General features: G+C 43.3%; 1 protein-coding gene across 3 annotated transcripts in view; it reads right to left on the reverse strand.

Annotated features, from left to right (window-relative positions):
* The window catches only part of LOC143282997 (death-associated inhibitor of apoptosis 2-like), a 111,241-nt gene that overhangs the window by 20,155 nt on the left and 68,151 nt on the right, over positions 1-22,935 (reverse strand). For 2 of the 3 annotated variants that reach the window (XM_076588973.1, XM_076588974.1), the window contains 3 exons: positions 22,732-22,913; positions 13,310-13,322; positions 3,067-3,125 (listed from right to left, as the gene is read on the reverse strand). In XM_076588973.1, coding sequence (XP_076445088.1) covers positions 3,067-3,125; positions 13,310-13,322; positions 22,732-22,913 — 254 coding nt within the window. The remainder of the gene's footprint in view (positions 1-3,066; positions 3,126-13,309; positions 13,323-22,731; positions 22,914-22,935) is intronic. The other variant, XM_076588975.1, reaches the window with a different exon arrangement.

Below are 22,935 nucleotides of genomic sequence, written 5' to 3' on the forward strand. Positions count from 1 at the left end.
GTGGAGGTACACGTTTTGTAGGGTTGGAATGGGGTGAGGGTGTGGAGGTACACGTTTTGTAGGGCTGGATGGGGGTGAGGGTGTGGAGGTACACGTTTTGTAGGGCTGGATGGGGGTGAGGGTGTGGAGGTACACGTTTTGTAGGGCTGGATGGGGGTGAGGGTGTGGAGGGGTACACGTTGTGTAGGGCTGGATGGGGGTGAGGGTGTGGAGGGGTACACGTTGTGTAGGGCTGGATGGGGGTGAGGGTACACGTTGTGTAGGGCTGGATGGGGGTGAGGGTACACGTTGTGTAGGGCTGGATGGGTGTTGAGGGGTACACGTTGTGTAGGGCTGGATGGGTGTGGAGGGGTACACGTTTTGTAGGGCTGGATGGGGGTGAGGGTGTGGGGGTACACGTTGTGTAGGGCTGGATGGGGGTGAGGGTGTGGGGGTACACGTTTTGTAGGGCTGGAAGGGGGTGAGGGTGTGGAGGGGTCCACGTTGTGTAGGGCTGGATGGGGGTGAGGGTGTGGAGGTACACGTGTTGTAGGGCTGCATGGGGGTGAGGGTGTGGAGGTACATGTTCTGTAGGGCTGGATGGGGGTGAGGGTGTGGAGGTACACGTTTTGTAGGGCTGGATGGGGGTGAGGGTGTGGAGGTACACGTTTTGTAGGGCTGGATGGGGGTGAGGGTGTGGAGGTACACGTTTTGTAGGGTTGGATGGTGGTGAGGGTGTTGTGGGTACACGTTCTGTAGGGTTGGATGGGGGTGAGGGTGTGGGGGTACATGTTTCTGTAGGGCTGGAAGGGGAGGGGGAGGGGGGTGAGAGTGTGGGGGTACATGTTTCTGTAGAGCTGGAAGGGGGAGGGTGGTGAGGGTGTGGGGGTACATGTTTCTGTAGGGCTGGATGGGGAAGGGGGGTGAGGGTGTGGGGGTACATGTTTCTGTAGGGCTGGAAGGGGAAGGGGGGTGAGGGTGTGGGGGTACATGTTTCTGTAGGGCTGGAAGGGGAAGGGGGGTGAGGGTGTGGGGGTACATGTTTCTGTAGGGCTGGAAGGGGAAGGGGGGTGAGGGTGTGGGGGTACATGTTTCTGTAGGGCTGGAAGGGGAAGGGGAAGGGGGGTGAGGGTGTGGGGGTACATGTTTCTGTAGGGCTGGAAGGGGAAGGGGAAGGGTGGTGAGGGCGTGGGGGTACATGTTTCTGTAGGGCTGGAAGGGGAAGGGGGGTGAGGGTGTGGGGGTACATGTTTCTGTAGGGCTGGAAGGGGAAGGGTGGTGAGGGTGTGGGGGTACATGTTTCTGTAGGGCTGGAAGGGGAAGGGGAAGGGGGGTGAGGGTGTGGGGGTACATGTTTCTGTAGGGCTGGAAGGGGAAGGGGGGTGAGGGTGTGGGGGTATGTTTCTGTAGGGCTGGAAGGGGAAGGGGGGGTGAGGGTGTGGGGGTACATGTTTCTGTAGGGCTGGAAGGGGAAGGGGGGTGAGGGTGTAGGGGTATGTTTCTGTAGGGCTGGAAGGGGGGGGTGGATGAGTCTCATCTTCCATTCTTCTTTCAAGAAGAGGGAAGTTCAGATTGTGTGTGTGCGTGTGTGTGTGTATGTGTGTGTGTGCGCGCGCGCTTGTGTGTGTGTGTGTTTGTTTTGTTTTTGTTTTTTTTGCAACAGACAACACGAGACCAGTATTAATATGGAAAGAGCCGTGGCAATGAGGTGCTATCGCAAAATAAACATCAGATACACCGATCAAGCATGCCAGGTCAAGCAGCACACTGAAGACCTGCTGACTTCGGTTAAGAAAAGAACCGCTACGCTGCGATGGCCACTTGAGAAGATAACGGCCTTGACAAAATAGCCCTCCAAGGAACAGAGGAGACAGAGGGGCAAACTGAAAAGAAAAACAAGAAAGCTCTGACAACAGTGGACAGGAAAACCATCTGCAAACACCCGGGCTGTGAGGATGACAACCAACCAACAACCTGGAGGAGACTGGCGAACAGTTCTTCTGTGTGGTGCACAGATGACTCTTCACAAATCGGTTTAAAGAAATCTTTATTCAAAAAACGTTATACATGTACCTACACATAGACAGCGGCGCAACACCAAGCAAACAGCTTTTATTGTGCTCATAGATTCGGGGGAGAAGAAGTAGAAGAAGAAGAAGAAAGAGGAGAAAGAGGTGAAGTAGCTTTTCAACAACAAAAAAGAGATCAGACGAACACCAACAATGAAAATAAAAAAATAAAAATAAAATCATTGCCCCTTTTGTGTGTGCTTGACAACTGGTCTTTTTCCAGCTGAAAACGTACTCAGTATTGTGCTGTCCATTAACTGACTCAGTTTGCTGGCCACTTGCTGGTCGGTGCTTTGTTCTTTGGTTTGTTTTTGCTCTTCACTGAGATGAACTTTGGGCCACATGTTTTCGTAAGGAAGCCCCACAATGATGGGGAAGTAAGCCCTGTATGTCTTTTAACCATCAAATGATGGGGCGGTTGATATTTTAGATGTTATCACACACACATGCACAGTGTGTGAATGACAAACTTTCTGTAAACAAACACAAAATCCACACACACATACAGCATGGGTGGCTGCAGTGCATTCACACACACACACACGCACGCACACTGTATGAATGACTGGAACCACTTTAACAAACACACACTGTGTATGGCAGCAATTCATTCTGACACATACACACATGTGCAGACACACAAACACAAAAACAACACACACACACACAACACAGTGAATAACTGATTAGCATTCACACACACACACACACACACGCAAACACACACACAATCTGTAAGTAATTGAAGCCATTTTAACAACCCAAACCTCCACACACACACACATATATATATAGTGAATGGCTGATTTGCACACACACACACACACATGAAACAACACATACAATTTGTAAGTAACTGGAACCATTTTAACAACCCCCCACATCCACACACAATGTGTGGATGATTGGAATCATTTACAAACAGCACATGCACACATACAGACACACACACACACACACCCTTCCCCACACCGAGCACGCACACAATGATGAGTGCAGAGCACTGTGATACACCCACCTGTGTCTGAGTGTTGCCACTTCCAGACCGGGTGCTGCCAGATGACTGTGCAGGTCCACCTGTAAGGTCAGACGCGTCAAACAGGGGCACAGTCAGCAGCAACTCTTATCGCTCACCTCTCATCGCTCCCAACACTTATCTCTAACCTCTCATCACTCCCAACACTTATATCTCACTTCTCATCGCTCCCAACACTTATCTCTCACCTCTCATCCCTCCCAACACTTATCACTAACCTCTCATCGCTCCCCACACTTCTCTCTCACCTCTCATCGCTCCCCACACTTCTCTCTCATCTCTCATAACACTTATCTTCTCTCTCACCTCTCATCGCTCCCCACACTTATCTCTCACCTCTCATCGCTCCCCACACTTATCTCTCACCTCTCATCACTCCCAACACTTATATCTCACTTCTCATCGCTCCCCACACTTATATCTCACTTCTCATCACTCCCCACACTTATATCTCACTTCTCATCGCTCCCCACACTTATCTCTCACCTCTCATCACTCCCCACACTTATCTCTCACCTCTCATCGCTCCCCACACTTATCTCTCACCTCTCATCGCTCCCAACACTTATCTCTCACCTCTCATCACTCCCCACACTTATATCTCACTTCTCATCGCTCCCCACACTTATCTCTCACCTCTCATCACTCCCTACACTTATCTCTCACCTCTCATCACTCCCCACACTTATCTGTCACCTCTCATCGCTCCCCACACTTATATCTCACCTCTCATCGCTCCCCACACTTATCTCTCACCTCTCATCGCTCCCTACACTTATCTCTCACCTCTCATCACTCCCTACACTTATCTCTCACCTCTCATCGCTCCCCACACTTATATCTCACCTCTCATCGCTCCCCACACTTATCTCTCACCTCTCATCGCTCCCCACACTTATCTCTCACCTCTCATCGCTCCCCACACTTATCTCTCACCTCTCATCGCTCCCCACACTTATCTCTCACCTCTCATCGCTCCCAACTCACCTCTCATTGCTCCCAACACTTACCACTCACTGATCGCTAACCTCTCATCGCTCCCCACACTTATATCTCACCTCTCATCGCTCCCCACACTTATCTCTCACCTCTCATCGCTCCCCACACTTATCTCTCACCTCTCATCGCTCCCCACACTTATCTCTCACCTCTCATCGCTCCCAACTCACCTCTCATTGCTCCCAACACTTAACTCTCACTGATCGCTAACCTCTCATCACTCCCCACACTTATCTCTAACCTCTCACCGCTCCCAACACTTACCTCTCACCTCTCATCGCTCCCCACACTTATCTCTCACCTCTCATCACTCCCCACACTTATCTCTCACCTCTCATCGCTCCCCACACTTATCTCTCACCTCTCATCGCTCCCAACTCACCTCTCATTGCTCCCAACACTTACCTCTCACTGATCGCTAACCTCTCATCACTCCCCACACTTATCTCTAACCTCTCACCGCTCCCAACACTTATATCTCACCTCTCATTGCTCCCCACACTTATCTCTAACCTCTCATCGCTCCCAACACTTACATCTCACCTCTCATCGCACCCAACACTTATCTCTAACCTCTCATCACTCCCCACACTTATCTCTAACCTCTCATCGCTCCCAACACTTACATCTCACCTCTCATCGCACCCAACACTTATCTCTCACCTCTCATCGCTCCCAACTCACCTCTCATTGCTCCCAACACTTACCTCTCACTGATCGCTAACCTCTCATCACTCCCCACACTTATCTCTAACCTCTCACCGCTCCCAACACTTATATCTCACCTCTCATTGCTCCCCACACTTATCTCTAACCTCTCATCGCTCCCAACACTTACATCTCACCTCTCATCGCACCCAACACTTATCTCTAACCTCTCATCACTCTGAACACTTATCTCTAACCTCTCATCACTCCCAACACTTACCTCTCACTTATCACTAACCTCTCATCACTCTGAACACTTATCTCTCACCTCTCATCACACCCAACACTTATCACTAACCTCTCATCGCTCCCAACACTTATCTCTCACTTCTCATCGCTCCCCACACTTATCTCCAACCTCTCATCGCTCCCAACACTTATCTCTCACCTCTCATCGCTCCCAACACTTATCTCTCACCTCTCATCGCTCCCAACACTTATCTCTCACCTCTCATCGCTCCCAACACTTATATCTCACCTCTCATCGCTCCCAACACTTATATCTCACCTCTCATCGCTCCCAACACTTATCTCCTACCTCTCATCGCTCCCAACACTTATCTCTAACCTCTCATCGCTCCCAACACATCTCTAACACTTATCTCTCACCTCTCATCGCTCCCAACACTTATATCTCACCTCTCATCGCTCCCCCCTGTCTCACACGTTTTCTTTTCTTCCCTGTTTCTTTTTTCTTTTCTGTCCCAACTTGTGCACCATCTCAGAGGCATTACTCCCACGCCGCTCATTCCAAGCCCCCCATACACGGCCACACCTGGGTTTGTCCGTCAGAGTCTCAGCGTCGGCAGTCCACAGGGAACCACCAATTTCAAGTCACCAGGAGGCCACACACCAGAGGAGACCCTGCACTGCTGCTGGGGTTACTTTGGCAGTATTCAGTGGTGCCTGTTCTGATTTAACATCTTAGTACACCACCTACCAAACCTAGCAGTATTCAGTGGTGCCTGTTCCGATTTAACATCTTAGTACACCACCTACCAAGCCTGGTGGTGTTCAGTGGTGCCTGTTCTGATTTAACACACTTAGTACACCAACTACCAAACCTAGGAGTATTCAGAGGTGCCTGTTCTGATTTAACATCTTAGTACACCACCTACCAAGCCTGGCGGTGTTCAGTGGTGCCTGTTCTGATTTAACACACTTAGTACACCACCTACCAAGCCTGGTGGTACTCAGTGGTGCCTGTTCTGATTTAACACACTTAGTACACCACCTACCAAGCCTGGTGGTACTCAGTGGTGCCTGTTCTGATTTAACATCTTAGTACACCACCTACCAAGCCTGGCGGTGTTCAGTGGTGCCTGTTCTGATTTAACACACTTAGTACACCACCTACCAAGCCTGGCGGTGTTCAGTGGTGCCTGTTCTGATTTAACACACTTAGTACACCACCTACCAAGCCTGGCGGTGTTCAGTGGTGCCTGTTCTGATTTAACACACTTAGTACACCACCTACCAAGCCTGGTGGTACTCAGTGGTGCCTGTTCTGATTTAACACACTTAGTACACCACCTACCAAGCCCCCTGGTCAAAGACCCAGACTGAGTGAGTGTGCCACCCCTGAGTGGAGACTGCCACCCATCCTTGTAATGACATTCCCCCATGAATGTGACCACACTGAAGACCTTGACAGGACTCACCCACAGCAGGACAGTGGAGGAGGGGTTGGAACTGAGGTCACCATGAGAGTTCACCTGTCTCAAACTACTCTAGCAGTACTATGGTTTTTCAGGATTTTTTTTATACTTTAAATTAAAACAACTAAAACTATCACAATCAAGGATTTAAAAAAAAAGAAAGAAAATAAAGATAATGTGTGTGAACAGTCATTCACACACACACACACATACCACGCTGTTGTAAATCACACACACACACACACACACACACACACACACACCTCATCCACTATCATTCTTACTAACTTAATCAAGTAAAATATTTTTTTCCTTGTGAGATGACTATAATGCCAATGTAAGAAAAAGTAATAAAAATAAAATAAAAACTACATTTCATGCTACAGTCTTTCAACATATTAATTGTGAATAAAATGTGCATAGTTGAAATAGAAAGGAATTAAAAAAATTTTTTTAAAAGTTGAAGCAAGACGAAAATTGTTGAAATACTAATGAAATACAAAGAAAAACCTAAAAAAAATTCAACAAGATAGAAAAAAAAGAAAAAAGAAAAAAACCTACCATTTTTAAGTTAGTCATTAAAAAAATATCTAAACTGTGTGGAATACACCGCTGAGTAAAAATTTTTATATATATATTTTAATTAGTAAAAGAAAGGGAAGAATAAAACCTGAAACCAACAGTCATTAGAAACAATGGTCAAAAGTCCAAGCAAGCAGGCATAGCATGCATTCCACTCAAGCACAAACACACACTGAATCTGGTAAGTTAACAACACTCTCTTCTCTCTCTCATGCATACACTCTCTCCCCAACTCTGAACCACATATTCTCACATGACAGTCACACAGTATGAACAATTCCAATAAAGTTTGAAACTGTGTTCCATACTTCACACTGCAGCAAGGATCCTGATACCAAACATTTAACCCTTTTGCATTTCAACACACACAACTGTTGGCATTATTCACACTTCTGTTCTGGATTGCTGTTTGATTCTGAGTGACCTGAGCCTCCATTCTCTCTGAATTCTTGTCATTTTTATATACTCTAACTTTGTCTAAGGCAATGTAACTATTTTCACGTGTACATTCTGTGTAGCATGTTTGAAACCTGTGTGTGTGTGTGTGTGTGTGTGTGTGTGTGTGTGTGTGTGTGTGTGTGTTTTCCCCTTATGAAAAGGTCCTCTTCTTCCTAAGACAATATATTTTTACCATGCACCCATCTATATATTAACCCAACAACTGAAAAGCAAAATACATAAAGGAAGTACACAAATAATGCATTACATTTTAAACAGAAGCAAAATGAATTATTATCTCTTCCCGCCCCCTCCCCATTTATCACTCAACTCTTTCTCCACCCCAAAAACTTCTTCTTCGTTTACAGCCTTCAAGTCCATGTTCACAGGTAAGACTTTACATATATGCTCCATACTTCACGTAGCCCTACTTCAGCGTCAGAGGTTGGGTCTTGTAGCGTGTGTTCATGTTTCTTTAACCTGTTGTGGTCGAGTACCAACATGCATCATGGGGTCCTGATTGTGTGGGGCTGGAGATCTGTTTCAAGTTTAAACACAGACTTGGCACAGAGTAATACTAATAGATATCCAGGCCGACTGTGGTCTGTTTGAACACAAAGAGTTAATGTATTAGCAGAAAGAAGTCCAGAATAGTTGTAACCTGTTCAAATGCAAAAGGGTTTAATGTACAGTTAGTACTAAAGAACACCAAATGCTACCCTGAAGAAGAAGTAAGGACAGAACAGAACCAGGTGGCCTCTAGTTCACAGTGATGTTTCCTTTGCCCAGTACCAACCGCATGTGCTCCACTGTCAGATACAATGATACAATCGTAACAATGGAAAGACCTGCCGTACCAACCACATGTGCTACACTGTCAGATACAATGATACAATGGAAAGACCTGCAGTACCAACCACATGTGCTACACTGTCAGATACAATGACACAATGGAAAGACCTGCAGTACCAACCACATGTGCTACACTGTCAGATACAATGATACAATCGTAACAATGGAAAGACCTGCCATACCAACCACATGTGCTACACTGTCAGATACAATGATACAATGGAAAGACCTGCAGTACCAACCACATGTGCTACACTGTCAGATACAATGACACAATGGAAAGACCTGCAGTACCAACCACATGTGCTACACTGTCAGATACAATGACACAATGGAAAGACCTGCAGTACCAACCACATGTGCTACACTGTCAGATACAATGATACAATGGAAAGACCTGCTCACTGATAAAAGCGACATGAAAGAACTCTGCAATGCCAGTCAACAAACAAGACTTTGAACACAGGAATGTGACAGAGCAATGGATTACAAATACACCACACATATGTTACACCTAGTAAGCAGAATAGCTCCAAATGTTGTTCCAAGATCTAACATGAGAGGAGCTACACAAAGTGGAGTGCTGGCCTGGTGGTATCATGTCCACCTAGGAAGCCAGAGAATCTGAGTGTGCTGGTTCAAATCCCACTGTCACCAGTATTTTCTCCCCCTCCACTAGACCCTGTGTGGTGGTCTGGAGGCTAGTCATTCGGATGAGATGATAGACCAAGACCCCATCTGCAGTATGCACTTAGCACATGTAAAAGAACCCATGGCAACAAAACATTTTTCCCTGGCAAAATTGTATCGAAAAATTCACTTTGACTAGAAAACAAATAAAGCAGGCAGAAAAAAAGAAAAAAAAGAAAAAAAAAGAAAAAGAAAAATTGGGTGGTGCTCTCAGTGTAGTGACAAACTCTCTGTGGGGAGAGCAGCCCCAATATCATGCAGAAAAATCTGTTGAAACAAAATAACGAGTAATACAATTCAACGAAATACAATTTGGCAGTAGTGAGAAAACTTTGCATGAGCAATCTTAGCAGAGCTAATTGACAGCACACAACAGCCAACACAGAAACCACATCACAAGACAGCCAACACAGACAGCAGAGCAGCACAAGGCACAGAACATCGTTCACACAGTCAGCCCACTACCTGCAGTCACCAACTCCTCTACCGACACTAAACCCTAGCCCAAGCCATCACAACTCTTGCTGCAACAAAGTGACACTAGCTTCCTGGGCCAAGGACTGCGACAACCAACCCAATGACAGGCAGTGAGGTGGACATCAACATAGGAGAACAGGAATTTAACCAAATACATATATATATACATACATATATGCATAGATATGCAAACAAACACATAAATAATACTTTATACACATACAGTGTGTGTACGTATGCACATGTATTTGGTTTAATTCCTGTCCTCATATGTACATGTATGTATGTGTGTTTACACATACAGTGTGTGTACGTATGTATATGTATTTGGTTTAATTCCTGTCCTCATATGTACATCTATATATATCTATCTATATCTATCTCAATATCTGTCTATATATCTATATATATCCACATATCTACACACACACACAGCAACACACACACACACAGCAACACACACACACACACACATACATATATATATATATCTACACAGAAAGAGTGAGAGAGAGAGAGGGGAGGGAGAGAGATCTGATAGATATATCTTTATGTAGGTTACATAGTTCAAATTGCATTCACAGAGATTACACGGATGCACTGTGGGCAGGACACCACGATAGCCATGAAAGCAGGTGGTTTTATCAGGGTCAGGGGTGTCCAGCCATGCAGCCCGTTCCACTCCGGGGAGTGTGGGTGAGGGGGAAACTGGACAGGAAGGGGGTGCCCAACTTCAACCACACGTCAACAGCAAGGGGGTGAATGGGCTGACACAGTCACTTCAATCACACGTCAACAGCAAGGGGGTGAATGGGCTGACACAGTTACTTCAACCACACGTCAACAGCAAGGGGGTGAATGGGCTGACACAGTTACTTCAACCACACGTCAACAGCAAGGGGATGGGCTGACACAGTCACTTCAACCACACGTCAACAGCAAGGGGATGGGCTGACACAGTCACTTCAACCACACGTCAACAGCAAGGGGGTGGGCTGACACAGTCACTTCAATCAACCACACGTCAACAGCAAGGGGGTGGGCTGACACAGTCACTTCAATCAACCACACGTCAACAGCAAGGGGGTGAATGGACTGACACAGTCACTTCAACCACAGACACTCATGTCCTAACAATTATTTTTCAAGATGACTGTATGCAGGGAACTGTCAAAGTCAGGCTGCCAACAGACCACCTTGCAGAGAATGCCCAGCATCTATATCTGCCTTCTCACTGTGTGGGTCCACCAGTTTGATTACCGCCCCCCCCCCTCCCCCCCCTCCCCCAACCCCTGGAATGTATGTCCTGATATACAGACCTCTGTCATGACATCACCGGAATGCAAGTCCTGATATACAGACCTCTGTCATGACATCACTGGAATGTAAGACCTGATTTTCAGACCTCTCTCATGACATCACTGGAATATAAATCCTGATACACAGACTTCTGTCGTGACATCACTGGAATATAAATCCTGACACACAGACTTCTGTCGTGACATCAAGCAGACTCAGGCATGCAGTTTTCTGGTTTACTGTGTCTGTTTCACATTCTTCATAAGGCTTTTCCCCATGCATGATAAAAACCATCAGATGGCACAGATACTGTTCATATACACATGTTGATGAGATCATTAATCTTACCAGTCTGAGCTGTATTTGAGAACCAAATGCAAAATTTGTGAATATTGTATAATTGGAATTTTGTTATTTTCAGTTACTACAGTGTGCTGTAACATGGCCAGTTATCAAGACAGTATCAGTTTACAACTGGTGGTAGAATTATTATTATTAAAATCCTCAACATACCTGTAATCATTTTCATTTTATTTTGGGTTAAATAACCTGTTACTGATATTTAATGCCACTATTCTATGTGTTATTCTATGTGTTATACATGACTACAAGTACTAGTATTGTTACTTCTATTGTTTAGTGCCTCTTTTAATGCAGTTTTGATTAATCACATAAAATCTTTCAAATGCAAAATGCATGAATATCATAATGATGAGAGTAATATTTTATCATTTTCAGTTTTACTACAATGTACACGTAAATGTCCAGTTTTCATGAGTAATATCACTGCATGCACTAGTGTTGTTTCTAATGTTTAGAACTTCTTTTTAAACGCAGTTCTCCTTACGCACAACTTTCAGTTCTGTGATGACAAAAAAAACGGAGGCTGTGCAAAATGACATTTCAGTGTAATTCAAGAGTGGTTGCAGATTAAAATCAACAGCTATGAGATCCTAGGCAAGTCAAGGATAGGACAGTTGTAATGGTTAAGGGGGAAGGTTAAAGGTAAGATAAAAGATTCATTCAGGTTTAAAAGGTGAAAGTGCAAAGCGAACATGAAAAACCAAAAGCCCTAATGCAGAGGTTCAACAAACACAAGCAAACTTTTGGAAAGCAAACTGCCTCAGCTTCAAGAGATGAATGGCAGGACACAACCTGTACAAACATGTGCCTCATTTACAATCAGCGAATGCTTAATTTTTTTTTTTTTTTTTAAAGTCCAGAAGACACCAGAAATGACAAAAACAGTGACTGTCAAGAACAAGGGAGAGTCATCACCATGTTTATAAAGCAGTTTACACAGCTCAGCCTGGCTTCACAGCTGGCAACGACATTGTAAGTCTGTCTTTCTTCCAGCACTTCTTTCTTTCCCAGTGCTCCCTCTTTGCAAGTACACCTCTGGTTAATAAATCATTTGGATAAAATAACAAATAAAAAGAAACGAACCCTCTAAAACATAAAATCAATTGTAGAAACAGTCTCTCTACCCGAGTTCAATCTTGTATTCTACTTTTCTTTCATTATATTTTTACGCAGCCTGTTGTGCAAATGACCATGTGTTTGTGTAGCACTTACAGTTTGGTCTCTGGCTGAGATAAGCGCTATATAAGTATCCATGGTAAAATACTAATACCCTCTTCTAAGCCCCCAACCCTCCATCCCTCCACCCTCTACTGATGACACCCATTTCTGAAAGTAAAAATCTCTCATCTGCAGAATCTGGTGTGTTGGCTATTTCAGCGTTACCTCTTGAGACCTGTGTCTTTCACCATGTCGTTTCAAGTCCTGGCAAGAAACTCAAGGCCTGATCAGCACGTTGGTTCGTGTGAATGTCATATATCTGCTGTTTCCTTTAAAATTAAAAAAAAATTAACAGCAAATGTGGTGGAGCGTATTAAGGATCTGTCTGCACACTCTTGACACCTCCTTGAATGAAACTAAAGCTGTGCAACAACACCCAGTATCTCCCTTCAACCATGCATGGCCTTGTATGCAACCTGTGCAGCCTCTCAAATGTTTCCTCCTTCTTCACAAGGGGTCTGTGTTGGGGTGGACAGGCTCCATTCAACTGAATCAACAAGTACAAGGAAAACAGGTTCCCTCCAAACAACGTCCTGGGAGATGCCAGCTGTCCCTAGAGGAAGCCATGGCATCTAAGGTGGGCGTTGATGTCAAAGCTCACTTCAGTTCAGTTCGGTTACTCAAGGTGGCGTCACTGCAGATGTCAAAACTGATTAATTTTCTGTTGAAAACTATCATGTAACAAAAAAAAAAAAAAATCTCCTCTGGCAATACAGAAGTTAACCCCCCTTGCCTCTTCCCCCCTCACCCCCTCCCACCCCCCTCTCCATAATCTATTCATCTGCCAACCTCTTTATCGACACAGAAACCATGAAGACATGCTGAAAGAAAGAACAAAAGAAGTGAGCAGTGACGAAAAGCAAAAGTCTATCAGAACCTGACACCTGAGGCTCATCTCTTGAAACAAGCAGCATCACCTTCACGAAACAATGTCTTCTTACCAGAGCCTGGGCCCTGCAAAGCAAGTCAAAGCGGATAATGATACACAGGGTTTCTGGTGACACAAACAGCACTTCCAGTAACACTGTCATAGTGTCAATGCTCAGCATATGAATATATCAAATACTGGAAAGAGAAAAAACATTAAAGCTAAAATTTTACAATACGATTGTAGCAGAGTACAAAACTGAAACCTATCTTTTAAATATATCAGATACAAAACACAGACAAGCTTTAACGAAACTCAGAATAAGTGCGCATGACCTAAAGATTGAGAAAGGCAGATATTAACATATTCCACAAGAAGACAGATTGTGCAACAAGTGTAACATCCTGGAAGACGAAATCCATCTTCTTGATCATTGTATTAAATATAAAACCTTAAGGCAACAATTTTTAAAAGATATTCAAAATTCGAATAACACAGGAAATATTCCCAGTCAGTTGATGCTAACAGATGATGAATATATACAAACAAGATTAAGAAAATTTGTTTATGAATGCTGCTGCAATTTACTGCATTAACTGACTGATTAATTGTGTGTTTTTCCTTCATTCATTTATTTACCATAGCACTTGTGTCTTATAAACCTTACGGTTTCATGACAATATATTCTATTCTATTCTATTCAGCCACTGAGGAAAGGAACACCTCACATGAGGGGTGGTCTGAAGGCTGTGTCTTGTGTTTGGGGGGCATGGGTCATACATGTCATAATTTCTGTGTTGTCTCTGTGTGCCAGGAGTCAAGTGTGTAGTGTTTCTTATTATCACGGACGTAAATGTGTATGTTTTAATGTAACATGCTTACCATTTGCCTGAAAAAATAGCTTTTAAAGGTTTTTTTCATTTTATAAAGAACTGAACACAAGAAGAAATGCTGACATTGTGTGGAATGATGAAGGAATGAACCAACAAAATCAATCCTACAATAAATCCAAAATCAAAAAAAGAAGAAAACAATAACAACAAAATGAAAAACAAACAAGTGAAAGCATCATCAAACAGAAATAAGCCAACATTTAAACTAATGCTCATAAAAACAAAATCATGAACAGTAATGATGTCATGATGATACTGAATTCAAGGTATCACATGCAATTAACACAAGGTCTTAATGCCTCTTTTTTAATGTTTTTTTTGTGTGTGTTCTGTTTTGAAAAGATATTCTGTTCACCGTCATGGCACAAGACAGGTAGCCACTCTGTGTACACAAAGCATGCTTTGCATGAACATATCTAAGCTGCATTTCTAAGAGATTCCCTTATCATGGATAAACTGTAAGTAACAAACAGGTCTATTAATAACCCGTGATGCTTGGCACAGTGTCCTGCCCTTTGTACTTTGAAAAAATTTCTGAATCTTCTTCTTTGTTTGAGGGCTGCAACTCCCATGTTCACTCGTATGTATGTGGCTTTTACATGTATGACTGTTTTTACCCCACCATGTAAGCAGCCATACTCCGTTTTCTGGGGTGTGCATGCTGGGTATGTTCTTGTTTCCACAACCCACCAAAAGCTGACATGGATTACAGGATCTTTAATGTGCATATTTGATCTTCTGCATGTGTATACACACAAAGGGGGTTCAGGCACAAGGGGGTCTGCACATATGTTGACCTGGGAGATCAGAAAGGAAAACTCTCCACCCTTTACCCACCAGGTGCTGTTACTGAGATTCGAACCCAGGACCCTCAGATTGAAAGTCCAATGCTTTAACCACTCGGTTATTGTACCCGTCTTTTTTTTTCTGTTCAGGATTGATTCACCGACCTCAGTCTCATACACACCTCTAACTATGGACATACATCTCTTACACACATCTCACACACACACACACATCTCACATACATACACACATCTCACACACACATTCACTACAATATGTTTCCCCTTCTGAAATGTGCCATGGGTGATTTTGTTTCCCCCTACTGCAGCATGGAAGCCAAAGAAAAATGTAATGTTGAAACAGTCTCCTTCAAACCATCACTGGATCTGAGATGAGAACTGTCAACATCACAAGTGGTGCACATGCTCTGTATGCAGCCTTTCCACCAAGACCTAGACATTCAGCGTAAACTGCAAATTTATGCAAATTACATAATTTTTGTCTGTCTTTTAACAGAACAAATCACAACTGCAGTCAGCCAAAAAACATGTACAGTTTCTGAACGACAGTAGTCTGCATGTGGTACCTTTCCAATTTCAGTTGCTTATACTTGTTTCAACTAAAAATGATGGACATAAGATTACAGACGACAAACACAGACATCACATCAAACAAAGCAACCCTACTTGTGCGATATAAAATCATTGCAGGGATAACATTACTGACGCAACAAACATGGACAGACCGTGCCGCTTCTCATTTTCAGGCACTAAATCTCAAGACCTCCAAGAGAGGGGAGCCGTCAAGCAGTGAAGAAGGCCGCGGGTGCAAAGCCTAGAGAAGTGTCACTGACAGAACAGAGCGACTTTAAACTCTGTTCAGCAGTGACACAAACGAGACTCCCCGATTGCACATAAAAAACGCACAACCGGGAGCTAACACACGCTAAACGAATGCTCGAATGGGAGAGGGTAAATGGGGAAGGCAATGCACAAAACACTCCACACGAGATTGTCATGAGTTGTGACACAGAGGATGATATCAATTATCAAGGAGAGCTGTTTTGGGTTCCAGACAGGGTTGCGCTCTCTGCCTGACGCCTGTCTGACCTGTGACCTTTAAACCTGAGCCTCTGACCCTGTTCATCATCATTAACCGGTGATTATTTTCACTACTATCTACTGATGACTAATGCAAAAAAGAACAAACTGAACAACTATGACCATCAATAAGCTGACTTTTGACAGGACTGCAACCGACGACACCCTTAATCTAGCAAAGTACTACTGCCATCAGGACGACGCTACAGAACTTTTAAATTGAAATCCAGAGTTCTAAAGACTTTTATTCCACATTCAATTCACTTATTGATTTTTGAGAACTATGGAGGTGTGTGTGTGTGTGTGCGTGCGCGCTTTCAAGTGAGTGCATGTAAAAGTCCGTGCATGATAGGTTGAACTTTGTTCTAGCTTTAAAGAAAATTTTTTTCGTAACTATCTATATTAAGCTTAAACACATGACAATGGTAAGTATGAATGTGCAATTAGTAGGATGAATGTGTAATATGCGCGCACGCTTTCAAGTGAGTGCATGTAAAAGTCCCTGCTTGACAGGTTGAACTTGTGCTTTAAAGAAAAAAATTCTTTAACAATCTATATTAAGCTTAAAACACTTGACAATGTAAATATGAATGTGCAATAAGTAGGATGAATGTACAATATGCAGGATGAATGTACAATGCAATACACCTAAAGTTAACGTTCAAATATCTAAATATATTTATGTTGATACTACGATGTAATAATCATTAATTACAATGTTTTTAAAGCATATAAAATAATGTGAAATGCTTTTTATTCAAAAACATGTTTGTTTCAGTGTGTGTGTGTGTGTGTGTGTGTGTGTGTGTGTGTGTGTGTGTGTGTGTCTGTGTGTGTGTATTTTGCTGCACCTGATGCAATTTATCTTTGCGAGATAATAAAGTTATACTTATCTTATCTATAATCAATGTGCAATATAGTGTGTTATGTTCATGATTATATTCAAAATAAATGTTTAATAATTCTTTCTGTTTTTTTTTTTTCTTTTCTTTTTTGTTTTTGTTTTTTTTACAATTATGGTCTCCATGTGGTTTACTTGTTTATCTTGTGATATTGTACCTGAGCAAACATTCTCTAATTTGAGATGATAAAGTTATTCTTTTCTTATGTTATCTTATCTTAGTCTCAGCCTCTGACCCAGATCACCATCACCTGGTTGTTCTTCTGGCTGCTACCCACTGTCTGGCACTACCCACTGCTGGCTGCTACCCACTGCTGGCAGCTACCCACACTACCCACTGCTGGCCACTACCCACACTACCCACTGCTGGCTGCTACCCACACTACCCACTGTCTGGCACTACCCACTGCTGGCCACTACCCACACTACCCACTGCTGGCTGCTACCCACACTACCCACTGCTGACTGCTACCCACTGCTGGCCACAACCCACTGCTGGCTGCTACCCACACTACCCACTGCTGGCTGCTACCCACACTACCCACTGCTGGCCACTACCCACACTACCCACTGCTGGCTGCTACCCACACTACCCACTGCTGGCCACTACCCACTGCTACCCACTGCTGGCTGCTACGCACACTACCCACTGCTATCCACTGCTGGCTGCTACGCACACTACCCACTGCTGGCCACTACCCACTGCTGGCTGCTACCCACACTACCCACTGCTGGCCACAACTCACTGCTGGCTGCTACCCACACTACCCACTGCTGGCCACTACCCACTGCTACCCACTGCTGGCTGCTACCTACACTACCCACTGCTGGCCACTACCCACACTACCCACTGCTGGCCACTACCCACTGCTGGCTGCTACCTACACTACCCACTGCTGGCCACTACCCACACTACCCACTGCTGGCCTCTACCTACTGCTGGCAGCTACCCACACTACCCACTGCTGGCCACTACCCACTGCTGGCCACTACCTACTGCTGGCAGCTACCTACACTACCCACTGCTGGCCACTACCCACACTACCCACTGCTGGCCACTACCCACTGTTGGCTAATGCTGACAAAACTGACAAATTATGCCCATCTAAACAGTGAGATACGGTGTCTCCCCTGACTTTATCAAAAATAAAACAGTTTCCTCCGTCCTCTCATCGCTGGCCTGCACTTTCCACATAGCTTCCAACATCCTGACGATAAATTCATCTTGAGACACACGAAGACAAGGACAAGAATGACCAGCATTCAGTAGCAGCAGTCCCTCTCTTTAAAAAAAGCAAAAGAAAAAAAAAGCAAAAAAAAAAAAAAAAAAAAAAAAAAGCATACAAAAAAGCAGCAATTTGCTAGAATACTTCCTGATTATTTCCCCCAAAAGAGGAGAACTTCACTTGCGATGTGCAAACACATACACAAACATGACAGTCACATAGAACAAACATTTAAATGAATGAAACAATGACAGTCAAACTTTAAAGCATTACATAACATCCCGAGCAGCCCCTCCACCGAACATGCATACTCATAGATATACACGCAAGCTTGAATACTTGCATACAGGTAAGAAAAATTCATGAAACATGCAGAATTGTATTGACTGGGGTTTACACTGTATTGGTGTTTGTGAGGTGGTTGTTTTATCTGGTTCCTTTTCCAGCAAGTCTGTATAGGCTGAAATTCACAAGTTACATATTCTTGTTGCTTTATCTGGTTCCTTTTCCAGCAAGTCTAGAAATGAGTGTGTGGAGGAGGGGGGTAGAGGAGGTGCAGGGTAATGTATGTGGTGTGTGTATGTGTGTGTGTGTTGGAGCTCATATATGTTCATATGTATTTGACTGTGCTTTCATATCTGTGAAACTGCATGTTTGGTGCATATCTGTTATGCATGTGTGGGTGTATGTGTGTCTTCATGTTTTACATTTATTTGCTTATTTATAATCATTGTTGTCTTATTTATCTATTTAGTTATTTATTATTATTATTATTTTATTACTATTATCATTACTACTACCTTTTTTTATATCATAATTATTATTTATTTATTTATTTATTTATTTATTTATGTAAGCTTATCTATTATTTATTCACCTTTTTTTTTTCTCAAGGCCTGACTAAGCGCGTTGGGTTACGCTGCTGGTCAGGCATCTGCTTGGCAGATGTGGTGTAGCGTATATGGATTTGTCCGAACGCAGTGACGCCTCCTTGAGCTACTGAAACTGAAACTGAAACCAGCAAGTCTGTAAAAGCTGAAATTCACAAATTACATATTCTTGTTGCTTTATCTGGTTCCTTTTCCAGCAAGTCTGTAAAAGCTGAAATTCACAAATTACATATTCATAAACTTAACAAAGTCACATTTCAAGCTGAAGTAAAATGCCATGAAACTGAATCAACAAAACATGCTCAGGGCTCGCCACATATCTTTGGTCCTTTGGAGTCCTAATGCTTCTGGTTGATTAAAATTCTTTAATTACCTGTGACTTACAGTTATAAGGGTTCCCAAATCAAATCAAATCAAATCATGGTGCTTAGAGCCTCGCCGCCCACTAAGGCCATCTGAAGGCTATCGCCACATTATCATCTACTTCAAGTCAAGGGTAAAAAAAAAAAAAAAAGTACAAAAAAAAACTAGTCACTCCTTCAATCTTTTCACTCACAAAGTTTAACCAAAACGTTTGCAAAATAAATAAAAATTCCATGCTTAGCAAAAGAAGTTCCTGTTTGAACAAAAAATGATAATAATGACTCCTCTTGTTGTTGTGTCAGAATAAGAGGTCAAAGTGCCAAGTTTAGAGAATACAAAAAATATAAATATAACAGTAAATGCAGTTTGCATATAATTAGGCTTCATTTTTTAATTTTTTTGTGCCCATCCCAGAGGTGCAATATTGTTTTAAACAAGATGACTGGAAAGAACTGAATTTTTCCTATTTTTATGCCAAATTTGGTGTCAACTGACAAAGTATTTGCAGAGAAAATGTCAATGTTAAAGTTTACCATGGACACACAGACACACACACACACACAGACAACCGAACACTGGGTTAAAACATAGACTCACTTTGTTTACACAAGTGAGTCAAAAATCTTCCAGAGTTTCAAATATTCAAATCTGATTAAAAATGCTCACTTCTTTCAAGAAGTCCATTAGCATCCATGGAGGGACATCACAAAACAGTCTTCAGAGAATCTGCCATCTAACATCTGTGTCGAACGTCATGCAGATCCCAGCAGTCAGTCAGCATGTGTTTCACAGTGAGAGGCTCGTCACAGGGAATACATTGAGGGGCCTCCTCCCCCTTTAACAAGTGAGAATCAGTAAGAAAAGTGTGCCCCATGCACAGTTTGCACAGCACAGACTCCTTGTGTTCTAATTCAATATGTTTTGCAGACCTTTTCCACAGCAGACTGAACATTTTCCATGTCAAGCACAAACTAATGTAAATGATTTTTTTTTTAATACCCGTCTACTGCATCATCTTTACTTTTCACTGCTTTTGTTGTTTTCTTTTGCTACCATGGTAACAGTGCATTCAAGAGGCAAAGACATGCTATCATACAGTCTTTCCACTTAGAAAAGAAAAGAAAAACTAGATGCACTAAGCTCATGTAAAAGACCTTGTAGCAACAAAGAGAACCATCTAGTCTGAGAGACAAACAAATACAATTATGACTGCAGACAGGGAAAAAAAAAGGATAGCACCAGATTACGGAGGAGAATGGTCAAAGAGGGAGGGAAAACCCAGCTCACTTTCATCCATCTGAAAATATGTACTGATTGTAAAAAGAAAACAATTACACACACAACCTACATGGCGAGCCCTGTTGAAAGATATGGAAGCAGCATCAGGCAGATAAACATTTGCCTTCTATCAGCTATGAAGCCAGTTAGTGGGAGTGGACAAGCTGGCAAAGACATGCATTGGAACATATGGGTATGGATCTGTATGACTTGCATAAATCTACCTATCACAAAAAACCTCTTTCATTGTATTGCTATAATTCACCTGTATGGCTTGCATTATTAATTTAGAAAATTAAAAAAAAGAGAAAAAAAATTCCTTTCATTATAATGCTATAACATATTTATATGGCTTGCAGTCACTTACTGAAAAAAAAAAGAAAAAAAAGAAGTAAATATATCATACAATTACATTTACAGTGTTATAATGCATTTGTTTTCAAACTGATTCTTTTTTATTTTCTTTATTTTTTTTGAAACGGCGTACGTCCTGAATTGTCGCTCACCAATGCTGTGTTGAAGTGCATAGTATGTCCTGATACAACGTTCTTTCTTTCTCAATCCGCACACAGAAAATACAGTCTGCTAACCATTAAATTAGCTCCCTTGAAAGCTCTTTCTTTCTTGAGTACCATAAGCTAAAAATATTCAGCTCATTATCATGTTTATCGCATAAGCTTTGCAAGTTTGTATGAAGCTCAAGTTGTGTCTCCAAAGCCATGGCTGCACGTAGACAAACCTTAACACTGAACATGTATTGGAAGAAATCTTTCAATATACAAATAGTAGAGATGAAGATTTTGGATATTTGTCTCTCATGAGGTTCCAACCCATTTCCTCCCAATCATCAGCCCCCACGACGTTGGCCAGTTTGCCACAGCATCTTGTTAGTGTCACAATTTTTTTTCATGGGCAAGTCTAGATGGCTTTAAACTACAAATCTGCAGGCTTTCTTCTCCTAAGCACCCACCATGCTATTAACTCACTACGACAGCCATCTATTTCTTTTCTTCTTTTTTTTTTTCTCTACCCCACCATGTGCACTGTTTCAGTGGTATTATTCCCACACCCCATCATGCGCACTGTTTCAGTGGTATTATTCCCACACGCCTCATTCCATCTCCCCATCTGATGTATAATGCGGTGTGTGTTGTGTGTGTTTGTTTCTTTGATTTTGTTCCTTTTTTTTTTTTTTCACCTGTGCATTTTACTAACACCATGCTAGTGCCTGTATGTCGTGTGTGTGTGTGTGTGTGTGTGTGTGCGTGCGTGCGTGCGTGCGTGCGTGTGTGCGTGCGTGTGTGTGTGTGCGTGTGTGCGTGTTGTTTTTGTTTTGATTTATGCATATATATATATTTTTTTTCCCTCTGTTGTGTATCTTTACTAACACCATGCTTGCATTTTATCAAATATTGTGTAGTGTCGACCCTATTCAGGGCGGGGACTGGATGTAAAAAAGCACACCAGTGCTTATCTATTATCCTCGAAATAAAGAATTTGTCTTGTCTTGTCTTGTCTTGTCTTGTCCCCATACATGGCCATATCCAGGTTTGTCTGTCGCAGTCCCAGCATAAGCAGTCGACAGGGAACCATCAATGTTAGGTCACCAGGAGGCCACACACCACAGGAGACCCTGCACTGCTACTCAGTCATTTTGGTGGTTTCCAGTAGTGCCTGTTCTGATTTAACATGCTTAGGACACCACACTAAGCCCTGTGCTGCTGATAATAATGGCTTTGTAGCGGAGCCAGACTGAGTGAGCGTCCCTCCCAGAGTGGAGACTGCCACCTCGTCCCTCCAACAACAGTCCCCTAGAATCTGCCGACACTAAAGACCTTGACTGGACTCATCCCAACCTCGTCTTCGGGCGGGACTGACACCCAAGTCGGACCTGACCTCCCTCCGACTTGGCCAGGTTTTGTAGCTTCTTATGACAAAATGTAACACAATTATAGACACTGGTAAAACAACAACAACAACAAACATATAGTCTGGGCATACATCTCTGTGGCCCTTTGGGAAGGAAACAGTGGATGAACCGTCACCTGAAGTACTCACCCCAGGGCCTGCAAGGGTCCTGCCGCCGTTGGCCACGGTGTCCACAAACACGTCTCCCTTCACCAGCCGCAGGTACTCACAGGTCGGCCTCCATCGCGCGTGGACCTCTGCCGGAATGTCATCGGACTCCCAGGACTTGAGTCCGATGCCACAGAAAAAGCAGCGCACGCAGTCAGCGTACCCTGTGGAAGACCAGAAGGAAGA

Source organism: Babylonia areolata, chromosome 6 (assembly GCF_041734735.1).
Source record: "Babylonia areolata isolate BAREFJ2019XMU chromosome 6, ASM4173473v1, whole genome shotgun sequence".
NCBI classification, from domain to species: Eukaryota; Metazoa; Mollusca; class Gastropoda; order Neogastropoda; family Buccinidae; genus Babylonia; species Babylonia areolata.